Source organism: Notamacropus eugenii, chromosome 1, assembly GCF_028372415.1.
Source record: "Notamacropus eugenii isolate mMacEug1 chromosome 1, mMacEug1.pri_v2, whole genome shotgun sequence".
In the NCBI taxonomy this organism is placed as follows: domain Eukaryota; kingdom Metazoa; phylum Chordata; class Mammalia; order Diprotodontia; family Macropodidae; genus Notamacropus; species Notamacropus eugenii.
In genome coordinates this window covers 136093903-136118392 of record NC_092872.1, presented here as the reverse complement: position 1 = coordinate 136118392, position 24490 = coordinate 136093903, and the positions used below count along the sequence as shown (strand labels likewise).

At 38.6% G+C, this 24490-nt stretch overlaps 1 protein-coding gene and 1 long non-coding RNA gene across 4 annotated transcripts in view; one reads left to right on the top strand and one right to left on the bottom strand.

The window, feature by feature from the left end:
- The window catches only part of THSD4 (thrombospondin type 1 domain containing 4), a 946642-nt gene that overhangs the window by 83176 nt on the left and 838976 nt on the right, over positions 1-24490 (bottom strand). For all 3 annotated transcript variants that reach the window (XM_072615569.1, XM_072615563.1, XM_072615573.1), the window contains one exon: positions 1411-1586. In XM_072615569.1, the coding sequence (XP_072471670.1) occupies positions 1411-1586 (176 nt within the window). The remainder of the gene's footprint in view (positions 1-1410; positions 1587-24490) is intronic.
- Positions 200-24490, top strand: LOC140507519 (uncharacterized). Its single transcript, XR_011968281.1, has 5 exons — positions 200-373; positions 11187-11272; positions 12126-12216; positions 18344-18454; positions 24281-24490. It is a non-coding gene; the product is annotated as an uncharacterized lncRNA (long non-coding RNA).

Sequence of the window (24490 nt, the reverse complement as noted above, 5' to 3'; positions counted from 1 at the left end):
ATAAGTTCCTTTTCACACTACCCCCACTTTCCAACTTGATATATGCCAGAATTGTTACAGCTTGGATTAGGAGTTCTGCGTTCTAGACCCAGCTCTGCTGCTACCTATACTATGCTGCCTAGCCTATTCCCTTTATCTAACAACAAAGGAAGCTGAGGTCACAATGGAAGTAAGCAGGACAAGTGAGATTCTACTTGAAGCCCTCTGACGCTAAAGTCTGAGCTTTCCCATGTTGCTAAGTTCCCCCGCCTCTATCATAGAATATTCACTTTTTTCTTTTGCATGAAACGTATTTTGTAGTGCAACTCTTTTAATATTTATAGAACTACTGGTCTCTACTGTACCAGACCACCCATCATGCATCTTGAACCACGTGAGTTTTACTATTTTTATTTTTAATGCATCAAGAAATTTACTCAGATTAAAATAACTACACTTTCTTGTTAGTCTGTAAGAAAATCTCAAAAGTTAAAAGAAGACTTTGTGACAAATGGATTTTTTAGTTCATGAACTAATTAACAGAGTAGCAGTGAATGTGTTGGTTATGATTAGGGTGATGATCCTAATTACACATGTTAAACTAAATACACTGAAAAAAGAAACAACAAAAAACTAAAAAAACTGGAAATTTCATAAAGCATGGCTTTGGACTCAAAAATATTTCTCTAGGTATTGGCATATTTCAATTCACTTTAGGTAGAGTCCATTAAATGTATGACAGTGAAGTATTCTCTGTTTCTCTACTAAAAGAATGCATCATGATTGTTACCTTTTATTTTACAATCCTTGAAGAAACAGATGCTAGTGGTTTTCTTGCTTTAATTAAAAAAAAATGAGGCATGTGGACTTTTTTCCCCTCCTGAGAAAATCAGTGTTGTACCTTCATGTAAAGAAAACCAAAGCTACATCTTTTGTGAAACAGGGAATTCCTCATAAACCTCTCTTGTAACAGGGAACTTTATTGGTTCATCTGGTGTACACTGGGGCTTTGATTTCTGCCCTCACTTTAATATGGTATCAAGAAGGCTCAAAGCTATGAGAAGGCTTACCTTGCCCAGGACATTTGCTTTGGTCTGCCATAAAACTAGAACATGCCAAATTAACATGAGGAGGAAAGGACTTGGAGCAAATCCAGCTCTTGTGAAATAAAGGCTAGCTAGGTTTTACCTCTGATTCGTTCAACAAGTAAAATTGGTTTTACTGGTCCATAAACTTGGAAGGTAACAAGCATCTGGTACAATTTAGATTTCTTGTTAAGTTGGACAAATTCAGAGGTAAATGGCCAAAAGTATCTGGGCACTAAATAGGCATCTTGAAGGGGCTATGTTTAAAGGATAAAGTCAGATGGTGTCATTCACAGGACTGAGAACAAAGAATATGACAGAAAGAATAAAAGTGGTCCAAACTTACATAGACATCTAGGATCTCATTAGTGGGACCTTCAGCTAAAAACGATTCTCCTGCAGTGCTAGAGATTTCGTTCGGGCGCTTGTAGGTGAACATTGTCCCTCCACCTTCATATTTACCAGGCCGGTCAATTGCCCAGTTTCCATTAATGATGGAACGGCCTGATCGGCTCCGAAGTGCTGTTAAAGACATAGAGAGGGACACAAGTGTAAGTCTAGTGCTCCTGTAAGAAAATGCAAGGATTCTTCTCTGCCACCCATCAACCACTTAAGGTTTTTTAAGGAAAGAAGAGTGAAAAAGAGTTCATCAGGAAGAGAAACAAAAGAGAATACTTATTTGAATCTCTCATTATTTTCCATCTTTGTATTCCTAGCACAGGACCTTTTACATAGTAGGTGCTTAATAAATATGTGAATTGTGGAATTGAGCCCATCTCAGCAGAAACCCTCTTTATCCCATCCCAGGAAGTAGTGACCTTGCCACTACCCTCTCCCTGAAGATTTCCAGTAAATGAGGAACCTACCACCTTCCAAGGAAGGAGTTTTTATTTTATTTTTTTAAAATTTATTTTATTATTTATTTTTATTTATTTTATTATTTATCTTTGGAGAGTACTGTTTGTGAGGAAGGTTTTAGATCAAGAAATATGTGTTTGAACCTACACATACACATTCATAAGAGTCAAGGCAAGTTTATAGCTCAGGTTCTGTCTGGCATCCTGGATTTGGATGAACTCAAACTTGTTTGAATTTCTCAAATATGATGTAATAGATCTGCACTGGAAATATTAGAACATCAGAGAAAGAAGACTGGCTAGGACTATGTGATCCTAGTTCCTGGAAAGATATTCACAGTGGAAAGAAAATGCAATATTCCTTTTTTTCTTCTGTGCCAAATTATAACCAATTAAACATGGCTAATTCTCATCATATAGTTTAATTAGAACAGTTATTTCTTTTTTATTAAAAAGATACCTCTAAGTACTTATTAATTTTTAAAATTAAGAGGCCATGTGTTTTTAAGGGCTGAATTACCTCCTAGTCAATTTATTTCATCTACAGTCTAGGTATAGACAGATGACTCAAATGAGGTTGGCTTGAAATAGATCCCAGATGGAATTTTTTAAAAAAATACTCAAGCTCAGATTGTGAGTAATTCTAGGTGACTAAAAGACTATGTCTCTTAATCTCTCAGTATCCTGTTATCCTTTTGTGTAGAGGTGTAAAGACCTTGGGACAAGCACCAATTGAAAAAGGCTGCTTTAGATGTCATACACTATGAGATATGCATACTTTTTTGTCTTTAGAAAGTATTATCTTTGTTTTCATCTCTTTCATTTGGAAGTACATTCCTTCTCTCCCCTCCCAAGAGAGTCACCACTTATAATAAAGAAGAAAAATGAAAAGAGAGAAAAAATAGTTCAGCAAAACCAAGTGACACCTCAACCAAGTTTGAAAGCACATTCGATGGTATCTGGGTATTGTGAAGTGGCAGACCCCTGACCTCTCTCAAGTACCTGAACTTGAGGAAAACAAGGCAAACACAATGCCTTCATTCCACACCTCAGCACCTCCATAAAGAGGAACCATAGTGTGCCTAGACAATATCTTCCAGGGCACCTCCTAATCCACAGTGACAGCATCTGGATACATAGACCAGAGGAAGCTTCATTTTGTTGAAAAAAGAGCTTTAATTTCAACAACAACAACAAATTTTTAGACACATTACTCTTAGGCATGAGGCACATGATGAAATTTTATACATTCAAGCTGAGTTTGGTTTTTTTTAATGACTATAATTCATATTCCAGGCACATGGGGCATTGTGGTGACAGAAATAGCTGGGGGACACATTACTTCAGCTGAGAATAAAGAAGACAGCTAGAAGACTGGGTCAATACTTAGTAGAAAGAGAATGAATTGACATGATGGAGAGGTCCCAGGACAGGTGGTTTCAGGGTGAACACCGTATAAAGGGAAACAGCAGGTGTTAGTGAGATAATGGTTTATCTCATGTGATTTATTTATGTAGAAGAGCATTCTTTTAAAGTGGAGGTATGCTAAGCACAAGTCCCAAGTCACTTCCCTGCACTGCCATAAGCCATAATCTTGGGAGTTAGGGAACCCCAACAGCTAAGGGAAGTGGTGGTAGCAATGGCTGAAGACTGGCTGGTATAAAATGGAAGTGATCTGTCAGAGCTGGGTGCTGGAGAAGGAGACATTGCCTTCTCCTCTCCACTCCTGCTCAGAGTCCTTCTTTGAGTCTACTCTGAGATGTCCCAAGTATGCTCGGGGGAAAAAAAGGAGCAGTACTATCCCAAACTCAGTGGAATCACACATTTTGTCACTCCATTGTGTGTGATTACGGTGCATTTGTCACATGGTCAGTCTCAGAAAATCTTCATCACATAATGGTTAGAAAGAGCCTAACTTGGAAATCGTTATGGATGCTACTAAGAATTTTATGGAAAATCGATGAGTATGTCCCTGTTGTAGTGGAGAGAGTATTAGACTTGGACCTAAGAGAAACATGGATTTTAATCCTGCCTCTGATACTTATAACATGCAAAGCCATAGCTAAGACCTCTTAGGATCTCGATTTCCTCATCTGTAATATGAACATAATAGTATTTGTATTATCTGTTTCATAGGCTGCCATGAGGCTCAAATGAGATTACAAATAGGAATCATGTTGTAAACTTTAAAGTGTCAATGAATATGAATAAAAATTTATATTAATGCTATAACTATTATTATTCAATACAAATAGGAAACAACCAATCTGGCAACCCAGCAATAGACCAGAAGACAAGATAAAAATGAAGCAAAATAATTAGTTCAGGAATACTGTCCTTATATTCAATGTTTCTGCGACCTATCCCTTATTCCCACTTGATATGTGTAATAAGCCCCCTGAATCTACAAATGGATAGTATTTGAAGGATTCTGTGTGGGTTACTTAAGATAGATTTGCACAAATGAGATATATGAGCTACTTGATTCGAGACAGGGACACCTTTACCCACCATCCAATTTTATGTCTCCTCTATCTGCTGGTCAGGCTAACAATATTCAAATTGGTCATGAGCCACACCATCATCTATTTGGTAAGGCTTTTAAAGAAACTTGTACCTTTCTAAATTTGGTTGAGTATTTAAAAAACAAACAAAACATCTCACCAACAACATGCTTTATAAATATAAAATATGCTTTTTGAACAGTGAGTCATACATACTTTATTATCCTACATTATGGAAGGCAGTTGATCTTTAATTCTTTATGGCTAAACATACATGCAATTTGGATTCATAGTACAATACTTCACTTACACTGGCAAGGTTTTTACTTTAAAAAAATGTCCTTTTACATTTACTACCTCAAGTATTATGTATGCTTTAATACAGTAAAAGTCAAGTGGCTGTAGACAAAATGGCAATATGTTTCCCACAAGCTCAGTATGAATCATGGAATTTCAGAGCTAGAAAAGACTTAATCTCTTCTAGTCCAATTTTCTCATTAGAAAAGCAACACAGTGTAGGGTTAAAAACAAACAAACAAACAAAACAAACGAAAAGTACTGAATTTGGAGCCCAATAACCTGAGTTTGAGTTCTGGTTCTATGACTTACTTGTTGTGTAACTTTGGATGGGGGAAGAGAACAAGCATTTATTAAGCACCTACTATGTACCAGGTACTGTGCTAAGCACTTACAAATATTCTCTCACTTGATCCTGGGAGGCAGGTTATCCTCATCTTAGAGTTAAGGAAACTGGGGGAGGAAGAGGTGAAGAGACTTGCCCAGGGTTGTACAGATACTAAATATTTGTAGCTGGATTTGAACTCAGGTCTTCCCGACTCTAGGCAAAGTGTTACTGAGCTGCTTCTTTGAGCCTTAGTTTTTTCACCTATCAAATGGGTATAATACTCGTGTTATTTACATGTTACTTTTCGAGGAGCAAAAGCAATGCATGTAAAATACTACGTAAATTATAAAGCGCTATATAAACATGAGCTCCCCCTTGTCAGAAGGCAAAACTAAAGGGAAGGAAGATTTGGATGACTTGCCTAGGATCAAACAGCTAGTTATGCTCAGAGGCAGGGTGAACCCACATGTCCTGATTCTGACTGTAATATTTTTCCTCCATTGCTTCTAACTGAAACCTTAGTTTTTAAGTCAACTCTTCTGCTATCATATACCCTGTGTTGATGAACAGTTTCCCCATGCTAATGAAGTCACAGGTTTGGATCTCCTGACTTCCTGACCCCCATCCTCCAAAAAAAACCTTTAAAAACATGTCACTCTATCCAGAGAGAAGTCAAATACTGAATATGAAATGAGGCTAAACATGGATGAAACTGAGGAGTGTATACAATCTAGAAGTCTAGAAATACCTTGGTAATAAGGAAGGAGGTGGAGAAAGGAAAAAGGAAAGTGGCAAGGGAAGGAGAGGGAAATAAGGAGAAAGAAAAGAAGAAGAAAAACAGAGGAAGAGGAGGGAGGGATAGAGGTCCAAGAGAGACAGAGAAGGTATTTGCCTGGGGCACAAGTAGAGTGGGAAATGGAGAAGACAGTGTTTTTCTTTTCATAAAAAGGACTGTGGACTTTTGACCTTCCTGATCTTAGCTTGGAGCAAATGTTCAGCAACTGGAGTATTTGCCAAGAAATGCCAAAATGCTGTAAAAAAAAAAATAGTCTGGCATTATAAAAAGTTTTCAGTTAATAGTATAAACTTGAGAAGTTCATAGACATTCACTGTGACATGTTCCTATAATGTAGAAAAGGAGACACTTTTTCAGCCTTTGCTTTAAAAACACCTCTTACTTTTCTCTCCAATTTCCCACCTCCATCTTTGCCAGGTTCCTCTGCTTCTAAGAGCCCAGGTTTTGCCCTGTCACTGCCTCCAAGTCTTTCTATTGATTTTTTTTAAAAATCAACTTTCCCACTGAAATGATAGATTTTGTTTCTCTTGGAACTGATGATCTTCCTTCTCTTAGCCTTATTGTCTCAGGTCAGCCTCCAGAAATACAATACATTTAACTTTATTTGATTTATTCATCACTAAATTAGGTTAATGGGTGAGAGGCTGGGGCTCAGAAAATAATTATTGCCACCTAAGTTCTATGCCTCTACTTTCTGCCTTCTACCTCACCCTCCCTCTTTGACCAGTTTCAATTTATTGCCAAGAGGGAAAGGAAAAGGAATAATGAGCCAAAGTTTTCCCCTCCAAACCTTCCACCACACAACATTGCTTCTAATTGAAACCTTAGTTCTTAAGTCAGCTCTTCTGATATCACATAGAATTACTCTGTGTTGGTGGACAGCGTTTCCCCATACTAATGGAATCACAGCTTTAGACCTCCTGACTTTCTAACACCCCCAAGAAACTTTAAAAACAGGACAGAAATGTTGCTACCATTTATTGATATGCTCTCTATTATATTTCTTCTCCTCTCCCAGATAAGGCACATCTCACTTTATTGCATTTCACTGCTATTGCATTTTTTTTTTACAAATTGAAAGTTTGTGGAAACTCTGTGTTGAGCAAGTCTATCACACCATTTTCCAACAGCATGTGCTCACCTCCTGCCCCTCCGTCACGTTTTGATAACTTGCAACATTTCATTATTATCATATCTGTTATGGGATCTGTGATCACTGATCTTTGACATTATTATAATTGTTTTGGGACACTTTGAACTATGCTCATGTAATACAGCAAACTTAATAAATGTTGCATGTTTTGACTGCTCCACTGAGCAGCTATTCCCCCATCGCTCTCACTTTCCTTGGGCATTCCTATTCTGTGATTCACAAGAATATTATAATTAGTCCAATTAATAACTCTGTAATGCCCTTGAAGTGTTCAAGTGAAATAAAGAGTCAATTAAAGGGCAAATTTCATTGTTGTCTTATTTTAAAAAAATTGCCATAGTCACCCATCCTTCAAGAACCACTACCCTGATTGGCCGGCAGCCATCAACATTGAGGCAAGACCCTTCACTAGCAAAAAGATTGCAACTTGCTGAAGGCTCAGATAATGGTTAGCATTTTTAGCAGTAAAGTATTTTTAAATTAAGGTATACACATTGTTTTTAGGCATAATACTATTGCATACTTAATAGACTATAGTATAGTGTAAGCATAACTTTTATATGCACTAGGAAACCAAAAAAATCATGTCGCTTGCTTTATTACAATATTCACTTTATTGAAGCAGTCTAGAGTTAAACCTGCAATATCTCTAAGATATACCTATACCTTCCTTCTTCCCACACATGACTTTGGGAACTTGTCCTTCAGAGTTCCTGCCCATCTCCTGCTGACCAAATGGTGGAGCTCTTTGATAGTTTGGTCTTGGAGGAGTCCAGTCTAACTATCCACATAGCAAAAACCAGATGGATAAAGAATGCCTGTTGTCCAGATGCAGTTGGGTGGACAGGAGAGGTAACATTTCCATTCTACAGATAAAGAAATGGAGGCTGAGAGAGGTTGTCATTTTGTCCCAAATGGAGGAGTCAGGACCAAAAGCCCAGGGCTTCTGTGTCCTCATCTAATGCTTTCAAACACTCATCTTGAATGTGCATATTCTTTACATCCCCTCACCATGATCCTTCTATATCAAACTCACATTTGAGTGTTTCAGGATCCCATGACATCTGGCAGGGGTACACCTGAGATCCATTGAAGGTGTTGGTAAGGGGCTTAATTAGGTATAGTCATTTCCCAAAGCCTTTATTGTGCTTTATACCTAAAACCCAATAGTCTAGCCCACAACACTTCCACAGAGGAACGTAAATAAAGACAAGGCAGGAAAAGTCACTCAGATGCACCAGACTTCAGCTCCACAGTGTTATCATGAAGAGATACCTTGGCTTGTACGTATCGCTGTCTCTCCTTTGCGGACAATCAGTTCTGTACATGGAGATGTAAAGGGAGCTGTCTAAAACACCAACCCAGAGGTATGGTCTTTCTCTCTGTTTTTGTTTACAGGCACCCTTTGAGGGGGAGAGAAGTTGGTGCTCTTTATAGAGAAGCAGTGAAGTAGGAATGCATAGAGCCTTGCACTTGGGGTCAGGAAGGACTGAGTTTGATTCTTGTCTCAGATGCTTAGTGATTAGACGATCCTGGGCGAGTCAGTGAACCTTTCAGAGACTCACTTTCTTTACTTATAAAAAGGGGATGGTGATAGCTGGCAAATTACAGGCTCAAATTACAGGCTTGTGTTGTGGGATGCATGAGAAAACATGAAAAACTTACACCCAGCGGAAAGAGAGTGTACCTTCCTTCTTTGCAGAGGTGCGGGATTATGGTGTGAAACGTTGCAAATACTGCTGGATTTGATTAATTTGTTTGTTAGTTTTGCTGAGATGCTCTCTACCCTCCTTCTATGATTTTTTTTTTTTGGAATGGGAAGAGAAGAAGGGAATTTTTGGAAATGAAGGTAATATAAAAACAAAAGCTATCAATAATTTCTCTTTAAAAATCTATGTAAAACATCTTGAAATCCTTAAATAATAAAAATATATTACAAAGTATGTAATAAAGTAACAAATAACCAAAAATGCTAGACATATTTAGGGTTATTGGTAGCTGCTACTGCTTGCCTGCCCTGACAGCTCAATAGTCTGGTCTTGATGGTGCTATCATGATTTCAGACAACAAAGTCTCTCTTCCTCCTCCTCTTCTTCTTCCTCCTCCTCCTCTTCCTCCTCCTTCTTCTTCTATTCTTTTTTCCTTTTTTTCTTATTCTTTTCCTTCTTCTTCTCCTCCTTCTCCTCTTCCTTCTCCTTGTCTTTCTTCTTCTGTTCTTCAAATATCCACCAGCTCTTTGGTATTCACTTATTTGCTGCAACACCTATTGCTGTCCAGTCCACATCCTGAAGCTCAAGAACCTTTCAAGCCCATAGGACTCCAAGTCTTTCTATGTCTACACTTGATGAGCCACCCTAGGTTTAGCCTATATCCTAGGTTCACGACATCCTTAGGGATTCAAAACCACTCCAAGAAGGACCTCCCAAAATTCTGGTTACCTCTAGATCACTCCACCATGGCTACAAACTTTAACCTGACTTACTTTCTCAGGGTTCTCTGGATTTACAATATTGGCCTGAACATGAAATTGTCTAAGTTAGGGTCTACAGGCCAAAGTAATAAACCCTCAATTATTAGAGTATGAAAGGACTTTAGAGACTCATCTTGTCCAGCCCCCTTCTTTGGCAGATGAGGACACTCAAACCTGCAAAGATGAAACAACTTTTCCAGCATCCTAGAGGCAGTTAATGTCAGAACCAGGTCTTTAACATCCATTCAGCTTTCTTTCCCTCAAGCAGCATCACTGTTTGTGCTCCTCCTCTTTGCAGACTTCTCTTCTGCTGTCTTTGGTCATGACTGGCCACCAGTTTATAGAAAGAAGAAGCTTAGGATGTAAAATGAATAATGGATTCCATTTGCATAGGGCTTTAAGATTTATATAGCTGTTTACTAACAACAATCCTAAAAGACAGGTGGTAGAAACTATACCCACCCCATTTTACAGAGGAGGAAACAGACTTGGAAAGCTGAAATAACTTGCCCATCCATGGTCTCACAGCAAACAAATTCTGCTTGTTGTTGTTCAGGCATTTTTTAGTTGCGTTTGACTCTTTGTGACCCCAAGTGGGGTTTTATTGGTAAAGATACTGGAGTGATTTGCCTTTTCCTTCTCCAGTTCATTTTACAGATGAGAAAACTGAGGCAAACAGGGTTATGACTTGCCCAGGATCACTCAAGGAGTAAGAGTCTGAGACCAGATTTCAGGAAGATAAGTCTTCCTGAACCCAGGTCTGGCACTCTATTCACTGCACCACCAAGTTCTGGTGCAAGGACTCATCCAGGTCATGATTCCAAGCCCTGAACTCTTGACATTATAGCATCATTAGGTATCTTCAGGAAATAGCTTTAATTAAGAACTGTCAATTCAGGAAACAATGATCACATTAATCAAAAATCTATTGGCTTGTATTTAATTAATTTAACAGACATTCAACAGACCATAAGTGCTAGGAAGCAGGGAATATTGATTTTTTCTTTGTGTCTCCAGGGCATAGCACAGCATCTAGCATGTCCTTGAGGTCTTCGAAGAGGACCAAAATGACATCACCATGATAAATTCAAGTTTCAGTGTGTCCAACTGTGGCTGATCAGACTAATATGTGCTCGGAATGCTCTATCACAGATTGAGCACAGAGTCTATGTGAATATTTGGGATGGATACTCCAAATTTGTGCATTCTGTGTTTCCTTTGTGCTGTCTCAATTCTGCTTTGCTCATAGCGCACAGCACCCTTTCTGATGTGGGCACGCCATGCTGAGTGGTCCTGTGCACAATCAAATCCAAAGTTCTTTAGAGAGACCTTGAGAGTATCCTTGTATCGCTTCTTCTGACAACCATGTGATTGCCTGCCCCATGTGAGTTCTCCATAAAACAGTCCTTTTGGTAAGTGTACATTTTGCACTCAAACAACATGGACAGCCCATCAGAGTTGTGCTCTCTGAAGCATAGTTTGAATGCTTGGCACTTTAGTTCAAGCAAGGATTTTGGTGTCTGGTACCTTAACCTGCCAGGTGATCTTCAGAATCTTCCTAAGACAGTTCAAATGAAAGAGATTCAGTTTTCTGTCATGGCACTGGTAGACTGTCCATTTTTCACAGGCATACAACAATGAGGTCAGCACAATAGCTCTGTATACCTTCACTTTGGTAATCAGTCTAATACCTCTTCTCTCCCAAACTTTTCTTCAGAGACCCCCAAACACTGAGCTACCTCTGACAATGCATGTGTCAACCTCACTATCAATGTGTACATCCCTGGAAAGTATACTACAAAGGTAAGTAAACTTAACCACAGCATTCAAAACTTCTCCATTTGTTGTAAGCAATGGTTCCACATATGGATGATGTGGTGGTGACTGATGGAGCATCTGTGTTTTCTTGGTGTTAATTATTAGGTCAAAATTAGCATAGGCAGCAGCAAATTGATCCATACTTTGCTGCATCTCAGCTTCAGAGGCTGTATTGGATGCACAATCATCTGCAGGAAGAAAATCATGCACCCACACTCCCTCCACTTTGGTCTTGGCTTGTAGTGTTTTCAAATTGAAGAATTTACCTTCAGTACAATAGTTGACCTTGATGACTTAGTTTAAAGATGCCTCCATTTCTCTATAAAGGTAAAAGAAATCGATCGTCCTATGACAATCATGAGGGGGGGGGGTCTCTTTCTTAGTCATTGCTGGCAAGATTCTTGCTAGAGTCCTCCTTAACAGACTGATCCTTCACCTGGAAGATGGTCATCTACCTGAGAGCTAGTGTGGCTTCAGAAAGGGCTGAGAAACAGTTGATAATGGTGTTGGCTGAGGTCTTGATAAAGGCTTATCAAATGGATGGATTAGACACTTAATATATGCATCCACTCTGGGCTTTGTTAGGGAATAGAATGGACACTACAGACTAGTATGGAAATAAGACATATTCAGCTACCTATAATACACAATAGATAATAAGTATGTTAATTATAGAACAAAGTGTTAAAAGATATCCAAAGGTTTTATAGGAGAGTTAAAAAAGAATCCAAACTAAAGTGAGTTTTTGCATTATGCATCCATTTAAATTATTCACATTCTGACCTAGAGTAGATGAGAATTCCTTGCTGAGCTTTTACTTTTTTGTTGTTTGTTTCAGACCAACATTATCATCAGTGCAGGGGCATTCCTGGTGCGGAATTTTCCTCCATGAATGCAGAGCAGCAATTCCTCTCCAACTTACAAACTTGGTGAGTAGTCTGGGAGGGTGAGGTTAAGTGGACTAGGGACAGGCATCTAGAGGCAAGACTTGAACCCACATCTTTCTTGTTTCTAAAAGTCAGCCCTCTATCCTGTGTGCTAAGCTGGCCCTTTTTCTTACTCCTCTTCAAAAAAACTAATTAAAGCCTTACTTATATGGTGAATAACCTACAATTAAAAAGCCATAATTTTTCCTTTCCTAACTCTGTCCTTAACCCAGTTGCTTTCATCTCATTCACTGGGGAACATATTAATAAAGAAGTAAAAGATTTGCAACTATGTGCATGCTATGTGCATGAAAAAAAAAATCCTTTTCAATTTTTTTAGTAATCAGATCAAACACTCCCATTACTTTGTCTCATGTTTCCTATGAAACAAGAATTGTTTATTCCAACTTTCTTGGTTCTCTCTCATTTTCATTTCCCTTATTCACTCAACAAATACTGATTAAGCATATATTGTGTTAAGCAGTGTGGGATAGACAAAGAAATGTCAGATGAGGTCTCCCTCAGAAGTAGCAGTCATAGTGGGGAGACAGGACATATCCATATGAAAAAGAGAAGCAGTAATGCAAAACAAGGTAGCCTGTCAAATGAGCAGAAAAGACAAGTTGCTGAGTAGGGAAGGATAAAGTGCAGTGGGCTGGGCAGGGAAGGAATTCAAGAACAGGCTTGAATTGATCCCTTGATGCTTAGGCAGGACTTGTCAAAGAGCAGCTGGAGGCATGACATTCTAGTTGGGACACACCATGACAGCAAAGGCTTTTGGTAGAAATGAGACTATGGTCAGGGTGTGGAGGACAGAGAGGAATATCAGCTTGGTGGAAACACAAGGGTAATTAGGATCTTGGGTTTAGAGTTGGAAGGGACTACATAGGTCCTCTAGTAAGCACCCTCTTAACCTGAGGTTTGTGAACTTATTCTAAAACATTTGTCACTGTATTTCAACATAATTAGTTTCCTTTGTAATCTCATATGATGCACTGAAAAACGTTATTCTGAGAAGGAATCCATGGGCTTCAAAAAACTGTTAAAGGGGTCCATGACCTCCCAAAGTTTAAGAGACCTTGGTATAACACAAGCTCCTCATTTTATAGATGAAAATGGGCATTTGGTTCCCTTCCAGGACTCTAACATTCTCTCCAAACTTTAACTGTCCAATTTGCCTTCCAAGATTCAAGATTCATAATGTTTGGAGGGACAACTGATGGAAGCTGAATAAAGGAAGGAATAAAAAAGTATCTATTAAGTGCTTACTGTGTGCCAAGCACTTTGCTAAGTAATGGGGATAGAAATAGAAAAAAGTCATTTCTTGCTCTCAAGGAGCTTACACTCTGATTGGGGGAGGCAACACACATAAAAGACTACTAGAGGGCTGGTAGAAAAGCCTGGAAATCCTAAAGGTGCTGTGACAGGGTGGATGGTAAGGTGGTGCCCAAGTCTTTGGAAAATGAAAGATAGGGACTCTCTGGTACCCTGAATGATGCCTGTCTCTCTACCATTGGGGACACTAGATTCATAACAGTCAGGCTATGCCACATGACTATGGCCTCTACAGCATTATATTGGCGTCTTCTTGCAGTACTGGAGTTTCAAGGACAGAATGAAGTCCTACAAAATGCTGGAAACTGGAGAATGGCATTCTTGAGAACTTAAACAATATCTTATAGTTTTGTTTGCCTGTACAGTTGTGAGCAGCAGAGACATCTACATTTCTATGGTGCTTTCTAAATGAGTCATAGGTTAAGTACATGTATACATTTCCAGTTTTACTAGAATCTGGAATATTTACAACCAGATATGAATTCCTACCATTCCATTACTGCAACTTTGGTCCAGGAGGTTCTGGGTAGGGGAAAAGAAATATACCCCAGCATATTTCTTTTGCCCACTTGGGGGATTGTCATGGTAACTGGATGAAGGTTCCTGTGGTTAATACTTTGATATAAACATCTTTCTGATTCTTTATCACCTTGATTAAATGCTTTATGAAGTAATGACCCTTGTATAAACTGATTCAATGCGACACAAATTAAGGGACTAGAAGGGGAGCAGCCAGAAGTTGAGGGGACCCAAGGTGAGTGATTTGTTTGGCTGCCACATCTGACACAGATATGCCTATAGATGCAGATGTAAGAACACAACACGACCCATGCAAGGTTTGAAACTAAGATGGTGAAGGGCAATCAGTAGCCCTAAGAGCCTGATAGATAGGATTAGGTAGCTTTGCTTGTATTCATAGCACTCTTTCATGTTAGCTGGTTGCCATTACAAAGATGAGGAAACAGACCAAGAGAAATTGCAGTAATGTCAGATAGCTATTAAGGGGCAAAGGCAAAATTCACACTTGTTTCTAGCACAGTAATAGCAAGGGACAAAAACAGAAAGTTAGGAAGGGGTCAGATTGAAGATGTCTGTGGAATTTAAGATTAAGGAGACTGGAATGTGTCCTTCAAAGAGAAGGGAACGTGAAGTTGGATAACGGGATGAAGGCTTTTTTAAGCAGTTTTTTTCTGGCAATGGGATAAAGTATATATTGGAAAAGGAGAAGCCTGGTGACAATAAGACCTGTTAGGAGACTGCCATATTAGTCTAGAAGAGGGACAATGAGGGTCTGAATTCAGGTGACAGAAACAGGTTAGCAAAGAAAGACATTAATGTTTCAAAGGAATAACCAACAGGGATGATGTGTGGTTGGCTCTGGTTGGAGTCTGAGTAGGGAGTATAAAAGATGAGTCCTGTTCACTTGCAGCCCTAATTTTTATAGCCTCTGTTGCATGTTGATAAAAAAGACACATCTCCTTGGGTTCCCCTTAACCCTAGAACAATCCTGAGATTCCAAAGCTGTCTCGTGCTTTTGTTCAGTTCATTTCAATTCAAGACAGCAAATCTGAGAGTGCTTTTACGTTCAAGGCATTGTGGTAGGGGTTAGAGCTACAAAGACAAAAATGAAACCGGCCCCCTCCTAAAGGAGGTTACATTCTATTGGGGAAGGGAAAATAAATACATGACAGACACAGAGATAAAGATATGCCAAAAATGCAAAGCCATTTCAAGACAGAGAGATCAAGGAATCATAGATCTAGAGCTAGACCAAAAAGACCATTTAGCTTAACTGTCTCATTTTATAGATGAGAAAACTGAGGCCCAGAGAGTTTAAGTTAGTTGACAAAGATCACAGAGTGGTAAAAACCAAAGGGAGGGAAAGGAGAAGAAAGAGAAAAAGGAGGAGAGTTGACAAACTGGGGATCAAGAAAGGCTTCATGCAGAAAGCAGCCCCTGAGTTATGTCATGAAGGTAACTTTGAATTTCAAGTTCAGGGAAGAGGAAGTTTCTGCCAGTTCCCAGACATGGAAAGCTACCTGTGCAAAGACACAGGAACCAGTTTGCAAGGGATTTGGAAGTGAGATAATCAGTGTAAATAACCCTTTCCGAGAGTTTAATATGAAAGACAGAAGGGATATAAGATGAAAACTACACAAGTTAAAGATATTTGAAGTATGAAAAAGACCCAATTGTGTTTTTACATAGAAAGGAAGAAGACAGAGAGACTAAAAATAAGAAAAAAGAAAGGCTCTCAGTAAAATAGAAGCGAAGTCCTTTGGTAAAATGTGGGGAGGAATTATTGTTGGAGGAGAGGGAAGATTGGACTAGCCTTTGTGGAAAATGTGAGAGAAAATCAATCAGGCAAAAATAAAAGGATTGTCATGCATCAGTGAGGACCCAGTTGAGATGAGATAACATAAATTTGTAGTGAACCCAGTCAGCACAGTTGCATAACAGCTCCAAGATCATTCAATTGCTCATGATCAGGAAAAGGCAGATGGTGGGATAACCAAGGGTTGGGTTTTGGCCAAAGCACTACTGAGAATAATGGGTCAAGGAATTCAGAGGTAAAAGATAATATAAAGGAAACCTCATAAATCACAAGGTTAAGATTGACAAAATAGAAATGAGGAAGTATCAGGGGTGATAGACTATAGACTGGGAAAATGGAAAGATAGAGGGACTCTAGGGATCACAGTGAGGACAAAGTGTTCCTCATCCCAGCCTAGTCTTCTAGGGAGATATGAGAGAAGGAGCATTAAGTACTAGAGATATTCCCTGCAATATCTTTGGAGAAGATCTGCATTTGGGTTATTGCAGGGAGATATAAAGTACAAAATGAAGATTCTATTGGGTTCCAGAGGATTCAATGGAATGAGAGGATAGAGAAGAATGGGAGCTATGTATGGGATAGAGATAAGATGACTAGGAGAGATGGGATGGGGGAAAAGATTTCTGTCTCATTAGATACTGACTCTGAATCATGGGGAAGGGAGATTAGCAGCAGAGAATCATGGAATTCCATCATGGAATGGGAAATGACTAGCTGTTGGGTGTGCCCCATCTGTGGGGGTCCTCCATTAACTAACTATGGAATGAATATCAGCCCTCACTGCCTTTGTCCAGAGGTGCTGAGGATCTCATAGTTCTGAGACCTCAACTGCTAGAGGAAACAAAACAAAATAAAAAATATAGTGAGGGTGAGGTTCCTGGGGGCTGGGTTGAACTCAAATTCCACACCTGTGTAGAAGGTTCAGCTCAAGTTGGCAGGAGTTGCAAGAGCCATTGTCAGTATGTATTTGGTATGCAATATCCACCTGTGCTGATACAGTTTGTACCTCAGAGTATGAGGAAAGGAAATCTCTTTATCATTTGCTAAGAGACTGAGTGGCCAAAAATCTACCTATTCCACTTTTCCTCACTTTTCCTCTATGTACTTAATACAACCTTGGGTTTGACAGGGTTTACCTATCTGGATGAAGTGATTAGCTTATTTTCACAGCTGCCCTAAACTCAACAGCAGACTTTATTCATTTTCTCATCTCTTTCTTTTTTCAATAAATATTTACTTAGTGTCCAATATGGGCAATGGTCTCAGAAGGGGGAGAAGTCAGTGATCTTGATGGTTAATGTAAATATAATTATCACACCCTTACTGCCTTATTGCTATGCAGTTAAGCCCAGAAAAATGTGCACAGATTCTTAGAATGCCGCATGGGTGGTATGCTGTCTAGGAGAGTTTTCTTGAGAATCATTTTATGACTGCACCCTAGATGTATCCAACCCCAAATTATAAAAGAAGGTGGATTGCAGATTATAAAGAGAGGAGCCAGAAATCCTGAAAGCTGGGACTGGGAGTGCAGGAAAGGGACTATATTTAGGAGTCAGGTGTGTGTGGGGGGTGTGTGTGGGTGGCATCAGGCAGGCAAGGCAACGTGAGAGCACAGAAAATAATAACTAATTCAATAACAAATGTTTATTTACTACTTTAAGATTTGTAAAGTGCTTTCTAAAGGCTCATTGGATCACACAACTCATTGGAGATGGATGGGAACTCAGAAGCTGTCTAATTCAGTCTTTTTATTTTAGAGATGAGGAAACTGAGGTTCTAGAAGGTTACGTGACTTATCCAAGGTGAAGTATGAGTTGGAAAAGGCAGACTGCAAGTAATGAAGTCAATGGGGTGGAGAAGATTGCAATAGGCCAGGTGAGAAGTGATGAAGGCCTGGATAAGGGTAGGTTATGGTGGAAAGAAACAGGAAACCTATTTGAAAAAGCTGATGTGGAATTAACAGAATTTGGCATCTGACTAGATGGGGGTGAGTAGACGAGGAGAGCTGTTGAGTGACAGTGAGGAGGTGAAGATGACTCCTAGTTGTGAAACTGTAAAAGAAATAAAGAAGTTAGGAGAATGGGTGGGCTTAGATGGAAAGGGAATGAACTCTGTTTTGGATTTGTAAGAGTTTGAAATCCCTACAGGACATCCAAGTGGAGATGAGTAGCAGGCAGCTGGAAATGTGGGACTAGAGCTCAGGAGAGAGATGAGAGCTGGATATGAAAATTTGGCTCACATTCTCCCTCCAGGACTTGGCAACAAGCACTTGGAAATAACTTTGACTTAGTGAGAAAACAAGACTGAAAACCTCAACTTTGCCTTTCAGCTCAGTTTCCTATTAAGGAGGAATTCAAAATTTCTTGTGTTCATATGAGGACTCTAAGGATCTTCTCATTTGAAAATATATAAAGGTTATTATCACTGCTTACCTACTCAGGATTATTTCTACTTTTTCAGAGAAATGGACTGTACTTTTAAAACGGTGCAGCTGTCACAACTCTGGCACTTTGGCTTCCAACTGAATGGTTTCTTCCCTCAAGGGATGACTGCTGTCTTCTTCAGAGGCTGGTGTGTACAACAAAATTGTTTTTATTGAGCCTGACAAAACTGTAATTACTCCTGTGTAAACATTCTTTTGTTCTCAAGTACAGCCATGTAGCTTCATACCCTTTTGATGGGACAGTTTTTAAAGAGAGACAGCGACACTAATTAACAAACCAACCCTAAGGTTCAGAAAAGCATCAACAAAAATATATTACTAATTTGCTCATGTCAACTGGCATGAATTATATGCCAACAGATCTTGACAACCCTCTTTCTCACTTCGCATTGGTATGAGAGTCATGTATTTCAGAGGTTTCTAGGACATCAGGGGAGAATAGCAATCCAGGATGACTATGGGACCTGATAAAGTAGAAACAGGACACTGACCGTACAGGATGAATTCTTCCTAAAAGGCAGCTAGGTGGCAAAGTGAATTGAGTGCCATACCCAGAGTAAAGAACTCCCTGAGTTTCACTCTGACCTTAGATGTGTATTAGCTATGTGACCTTGGGCAAGTCTCTTAACCTTTCCATAGACCTCGGTTTTCTCAATTGTAAAAACAATGGGGATGACAATAGCACCTACCTTCCAGGGTTGTTGTAAGGATAAAATGACATAATATCTGTAAAGCACTTGGTAACCTTTAAACACTATATAGAAGCTATCATTAATATTAATCTGTTTATTATATCAGTGGTCATAACTAATGAATGTAGAATTCTGGCTTGAAAATTTACCACTTTCCTTCCTTTGAATTCTTAATTGCTTTGTATTGTTAAAAATAATAATAATGTATTTGGAGTTAGACAATTTGGTATAATCTCACACCAATAACTTCTTCTCTTGGGCCCTCAGTTTTCTTATCTATAAAGGATGTGGGTTGGACTAATTGATCTTTAAGGGCCCTTCCATCTCTAAATCTACGATCAATCAGTTAGACAAGCATTTAGTCTCTGTGGTCTCTTACCTATATAACATTTCATCATAGGCCAGGCCTTCCTTACTCTTAACATGGAGAAGACTGAAATAGTTGTGAGCATTCCAAACAGATGACATCTTCAAAAAGGAAAGGCCTGTGTCTAGTACTTGCAGGGCCTTTGCTCTCTCTGCCTACATGTTCATTGAAGGCAAGAAGAGAAAGCCTTCTAAGTTATATAAACCTACTAACATTACTGTTTCAATAACCATAGTTTGATAGACAGCCTGTTGTAATAAATAGAGTGCTGGCCGTAAGAGTCTGGAAGACTGCTTCAGATCCCATCCCAGACACTTACAAACTATGAAACTAGACAAGTTATCTAACCCTCCCAATCACAAGGAGCTCTTTAAAACAATGAATTATAGCTGGGTTATGATCTTCTTTAGTGGAAGGGAAATTACACACAGTACCAGAGATCCTTGCTCTGAAAACAAGGCATAATTGCCCTGAAATTCCTTAACACATTAAACATGTAGGGTGTGGCAGTAAAGTATGCTAGAAATAATACATCATGACATCTATTTGATATGTGGGGAAAACTAGAGACAGGGGTTATAATACCAGCTTTGTCATTAACTAGTGTGTGATTTTGAGTAAATAATTTTCCTTTCCTGGGCCTCAATTGTCTTATATACCAAATAAAGGAGTTGGTTGAAATTAGGGCTTTTCAACCTGGAGTCCATGAACTTGGTTTAAGAAAAATCTGTATATGAATGGAATTATATTCCTTTGTCTTCCTATCTGTTTTATTTTACAAAAGTTTCTTTTGCATTTTATTTAATTGATTTAAAAACCTTATTCTCATAAGGGGTCTATAGGTTTTACCAGATTGTTAAACTGGTTCAAAGGAAAGTCAAGAACCCTTGGATTCAATCAAATATAAGCTCCCCTCCAATTCTGATATTCTAGAATTCTACGATGAAGGTGCAGATTACTTTGCCAGTACCTGAAAATGAGAGAACAGCTCTCTAAAGACTGATTCCAAGAATATACTTTTGTAAGATGTGTTGGCTTATCCCGAGGACTGGAAAATATCATGCTGGAACACAAGGGCATGAAATTGTTTTTATTTGAGAGACATTTGTTTGGGGAAAATGCTGCTTTGTCCAAGCAAATACTTAGCTTGCTTAGTTAGAAGACAATTACAGTATTTATTGCTTAATCCCAGCCTGGTATTTTGGCTTGAACTCTCTTGCAAGTTTGATTCAGGGGGGAATTATTATTCAACTTTGGGCCAGTGAACTGGAGGTTAATCTGATAACTGTTCATTTCAAAACAGTCTAAAAGATAAGAAGCAAAGCCTTGAGAAAAAAGTTGTGGTTTTAAATCCAGGATCCCGATGATACAGTTCTGGTAATGCTTATACTTACTTAGATTGAAGGATAATGAGGACTTGCTCTTAGTTGCATGGAATCACACAACTTTTACTTTTGAAGTTCTCAAAGGCTACACATTGATTCAATAAAAAAATTAAAAATAAGGTATGAAGCAAACAGTGTAGTTCCTAATGTGATGTGTGATTCAACTGATATTTTATTTTTCTGGCTTTGGCTGAAACTCGAATTTTTTCTTTCTCATTTTCCTTGACCTCTCTTCAGTTTTGGACACGACTGATCATGCCTCTGTCCGTTGACTTTGGTGATTTTTCTCTCCTGGTGGATTTCCTATTACTTTTCTTTTTTAAAAAAAATTAAGTTTTCTTTCTCGTTATGAACTTAGTTATCAATAAACATAAACATTTGAGTATACAAAGATAAGATTATATATGAAACTATAAACTTCCATTATGTGGCTTTTGTAAGTATATATTAACTTGAATACAGTAGTAACAAAATTGCCAGTTGCTTTTGTACTTTGTAAATGTTTTGTAGATGTTCTTTCTTTGCATATCTTCCCTCCCTCCCTCTCTCTCTTGCTCTCTCTCTCTCCTTAGTACTCACTAACTCACTTCTTTAACTCCCATTTTCTCTTCAACTATTCTTTCTCTGTATCCATTACCATATTCTCTCTTAATTCCTTTCATGTAATTTCAGGTAGCTCAGAAGATCTAGCCCTAGCCTCTCCATTGTTTTCTCTATATATACACTGGGTGAAATCATCAGTTCAGGGTCTCATCTATGCTTCAATATCATTGCTTCTGATTATTTAGAAGTCATGTCCCTTTGATATCTATCTCTCATCTCAAATACAAAAAATTCAATGCTAGTACACCTATCGTATTATTTTTTATTCTGGCTATCTGCATATGTTTTCTATTCTACTAGACTGTAAATTCTGTGAGGAAAAGAAGCATGGTTATCTGAAATGTTTATTTTCCCCAGGACCTAGTATAGCCCTCTGCACACAGTAAACACTTATTACTTGCTGGGCTAATGTCTAAAACTGAACTCATGATCTTCCCCCCATAAGACTCCATTTATCACATGCCTATTCCTGTCAATGCCATTACTATTCCCACAGTTCTCTGGACTCAAATCCTCAATTATCTTTGACACCTTCACCTCCTCAATTCCCAGTTCATTCAGTGTGAAGTGATGAGATTTTCTTTAACACATCTACAGAATCCATCTCTTCCACTTAATTCTTGCTGGCACCATTCTAATCTGGTCCGTCAGTACTTTATACCCAGTTCTAATCTATTAGCTTGTTCCTATGCTTCCAATTTCTCGCTGCAATCTACTGTGCATGAAGAGACTTGGAAAGATCATCTACCCCAACGCTTTCATTTTATAGGTGAGGAAAATGCAGCCCAACATGTTCTCACGGGACTTCAATGGTAGAATGTAAGTTCCTTGAGAGAAGAGAGCATTTCATTTTTGCATTCATTGCCCTTACACATATAGCACGGTGTCTGGTACATCAAAGATCTTCAAGAAATGCTTCTGATTAAATGACTGACTCAGAGTCATACAAGCATTAAATAACACAACCAGAATTCAAACCTCAGTTTTCTGGCTCCCAATTCAATTCTGTTCATAAAAGACCACAGTACGGCCAGATTACTATTAACAAATTACTACTTTTAGCACACTAGGAAGTATGGTGAGATGGTTTGATATAAATCAGACTTGTTGACTTCAAATTCCTTTTAACTTTTGTTCTAGGTCATTCTTCTGTTTACCATGAAATGGCTTCTTCTTCTTTAGGGAATCAAGTTCTGTTTTGATCCTGACATTTGGATTCTGAACAATTTGGTGCCACCTCAACTAAACAACTCTATTACTTCATACTTTTAAACACAAATTCTCTGTTCTAGTTGAGTCAGTCTCCTTATCTTCATAATACTACAAATTCACCTCTGTCTTGCTAATGCTGGTCCCTCTACCTGGAATAGCCTCTCTTTTCCTGTCATTTTCTGTCTCTTGTGTCCTACTGCATTCTTTAAAGTCCAGCTCAAATCTTACCTTCTCAACAAAGCCTTGCCTATCTATTCTAGCTCAACGTGATTCTTCCCTTCTCAAATTCCACTGCACTTAATCACATAATTTAGCACTGAATTATATACATAATGCTTCATGCTTTAGTATCTTCATCATTGTCATGACTGTACTCTCATTGTGGTAAAGTCACTTTATAACTCTACTTTAAGACTCTATCAAATTTTCTTTTTAAATATTTAAATATTAATATGGGTCCCTATCATTCACCTTATATCTATCTCCATCCCGCTACTAGGACCTCTGTCCCTGCTCCAAGGAAGGGCTGGATCATGAAATAAAAGGATCCTTGATACAAATTTGAGTTCACCAAGGAATATATCCATGTCAAGATCATGAGACACCCCAAACTCTCATTTGAGCCATAAATCTATTCAAAGTAGATAATCCTGCCATCAGGCAGACCTCCAAAAGTCCCAGGTGGAAAAAGACTTAACCTCTTACATCAGAGATCAGAATGTGTTCTAACAGATACAGCACACCTTTGAAGTCACTGAAAATTCATCTAAGGATCTAGGTTGAGAGGATAAGACTTGAGCTGCCAGGAATATAAGATCAACATTTGCATCATCAACAAAGCCACAGAGAGCTCTCCTTGGTGCTGACTAACCCCCCAAGTAAACTCCCTGGAGGGCCCCCCCCCCACATTCTCATCTTGATCCCATCCTTAATTCTGTCCCTTTAACCTAGAGATTCTTAACCTGGTGTCCATGAATAGATTTCAGAGGGTCTATAAGCTGGGATGGGGATAAACCACATCTTCATTTTCACTGGCCTCTATTGAAATTTACCATTTCCTTCAATTACAATTAAAAAGAATATTCTGAAATGGAGTCCATAGGATTTACTAGACTGCCAAAGGGTTCCATGGTTCAAAAATCAAACAATAAGAACCCTTGATACAACCAAATTCTTAGTCTAAATCTGCTTATTTAATTCAAGTTGTTTTGATTCCTAATTGTCCAAGCAAGTTTCTCTTTTAAATTCTGGCTACAACTGTTACCTACTTGATTTTTACTGAGTGTACATTTCTCTGGTCCCCAGTGTCTGGGTTGTTTTGCCCTGCTCAGAAAGAGTAAGTGTGTGTGTGTGTGTGTGTGTGTGTGTGTGTGTGTGTGTGTGTGTGTGTGTGTGTGTGTGTGTGTTTTCCTGAGAGAGTGCTTTTAGAAAATATTTCTTTGATCTCTATCCGGCAAGTTATAAGAGTGCTGCTTGCTCAAGGGGATATATTTCAATGAATCAGCATACAAAATAATTAGTATATAGATTCCTTTTTGGGCAACGTGTAGTGCAGGGAAGAAAGGATTTTTCTCTCTTTGAATAAGAAAATAATACTCCCTTCTGATTGGAAAAAATAACTATTAAAGGTTTCATGTTGTTGGTAGAGATACTATAGGACTGTAATATTTCTTTTATTGTCTCTGCTGTTTCCAGGGAAAGAAACAAAAGCAGAAAGTCATTTTTTTGCAAGGCCATCCTTTCAATTAACTCTAAATGGTCAAACAAGGTAAACAGATTATTGGTGACTGTGACTGAGGAAAGCATTTGGCAGATGTGGATAACTAAACTGAAAAGGCTTTTCCAAGATACCTTGAAGTATTCGTTAAAATATGTGAGTAAGATTACAAATTTCAATAAATTGAA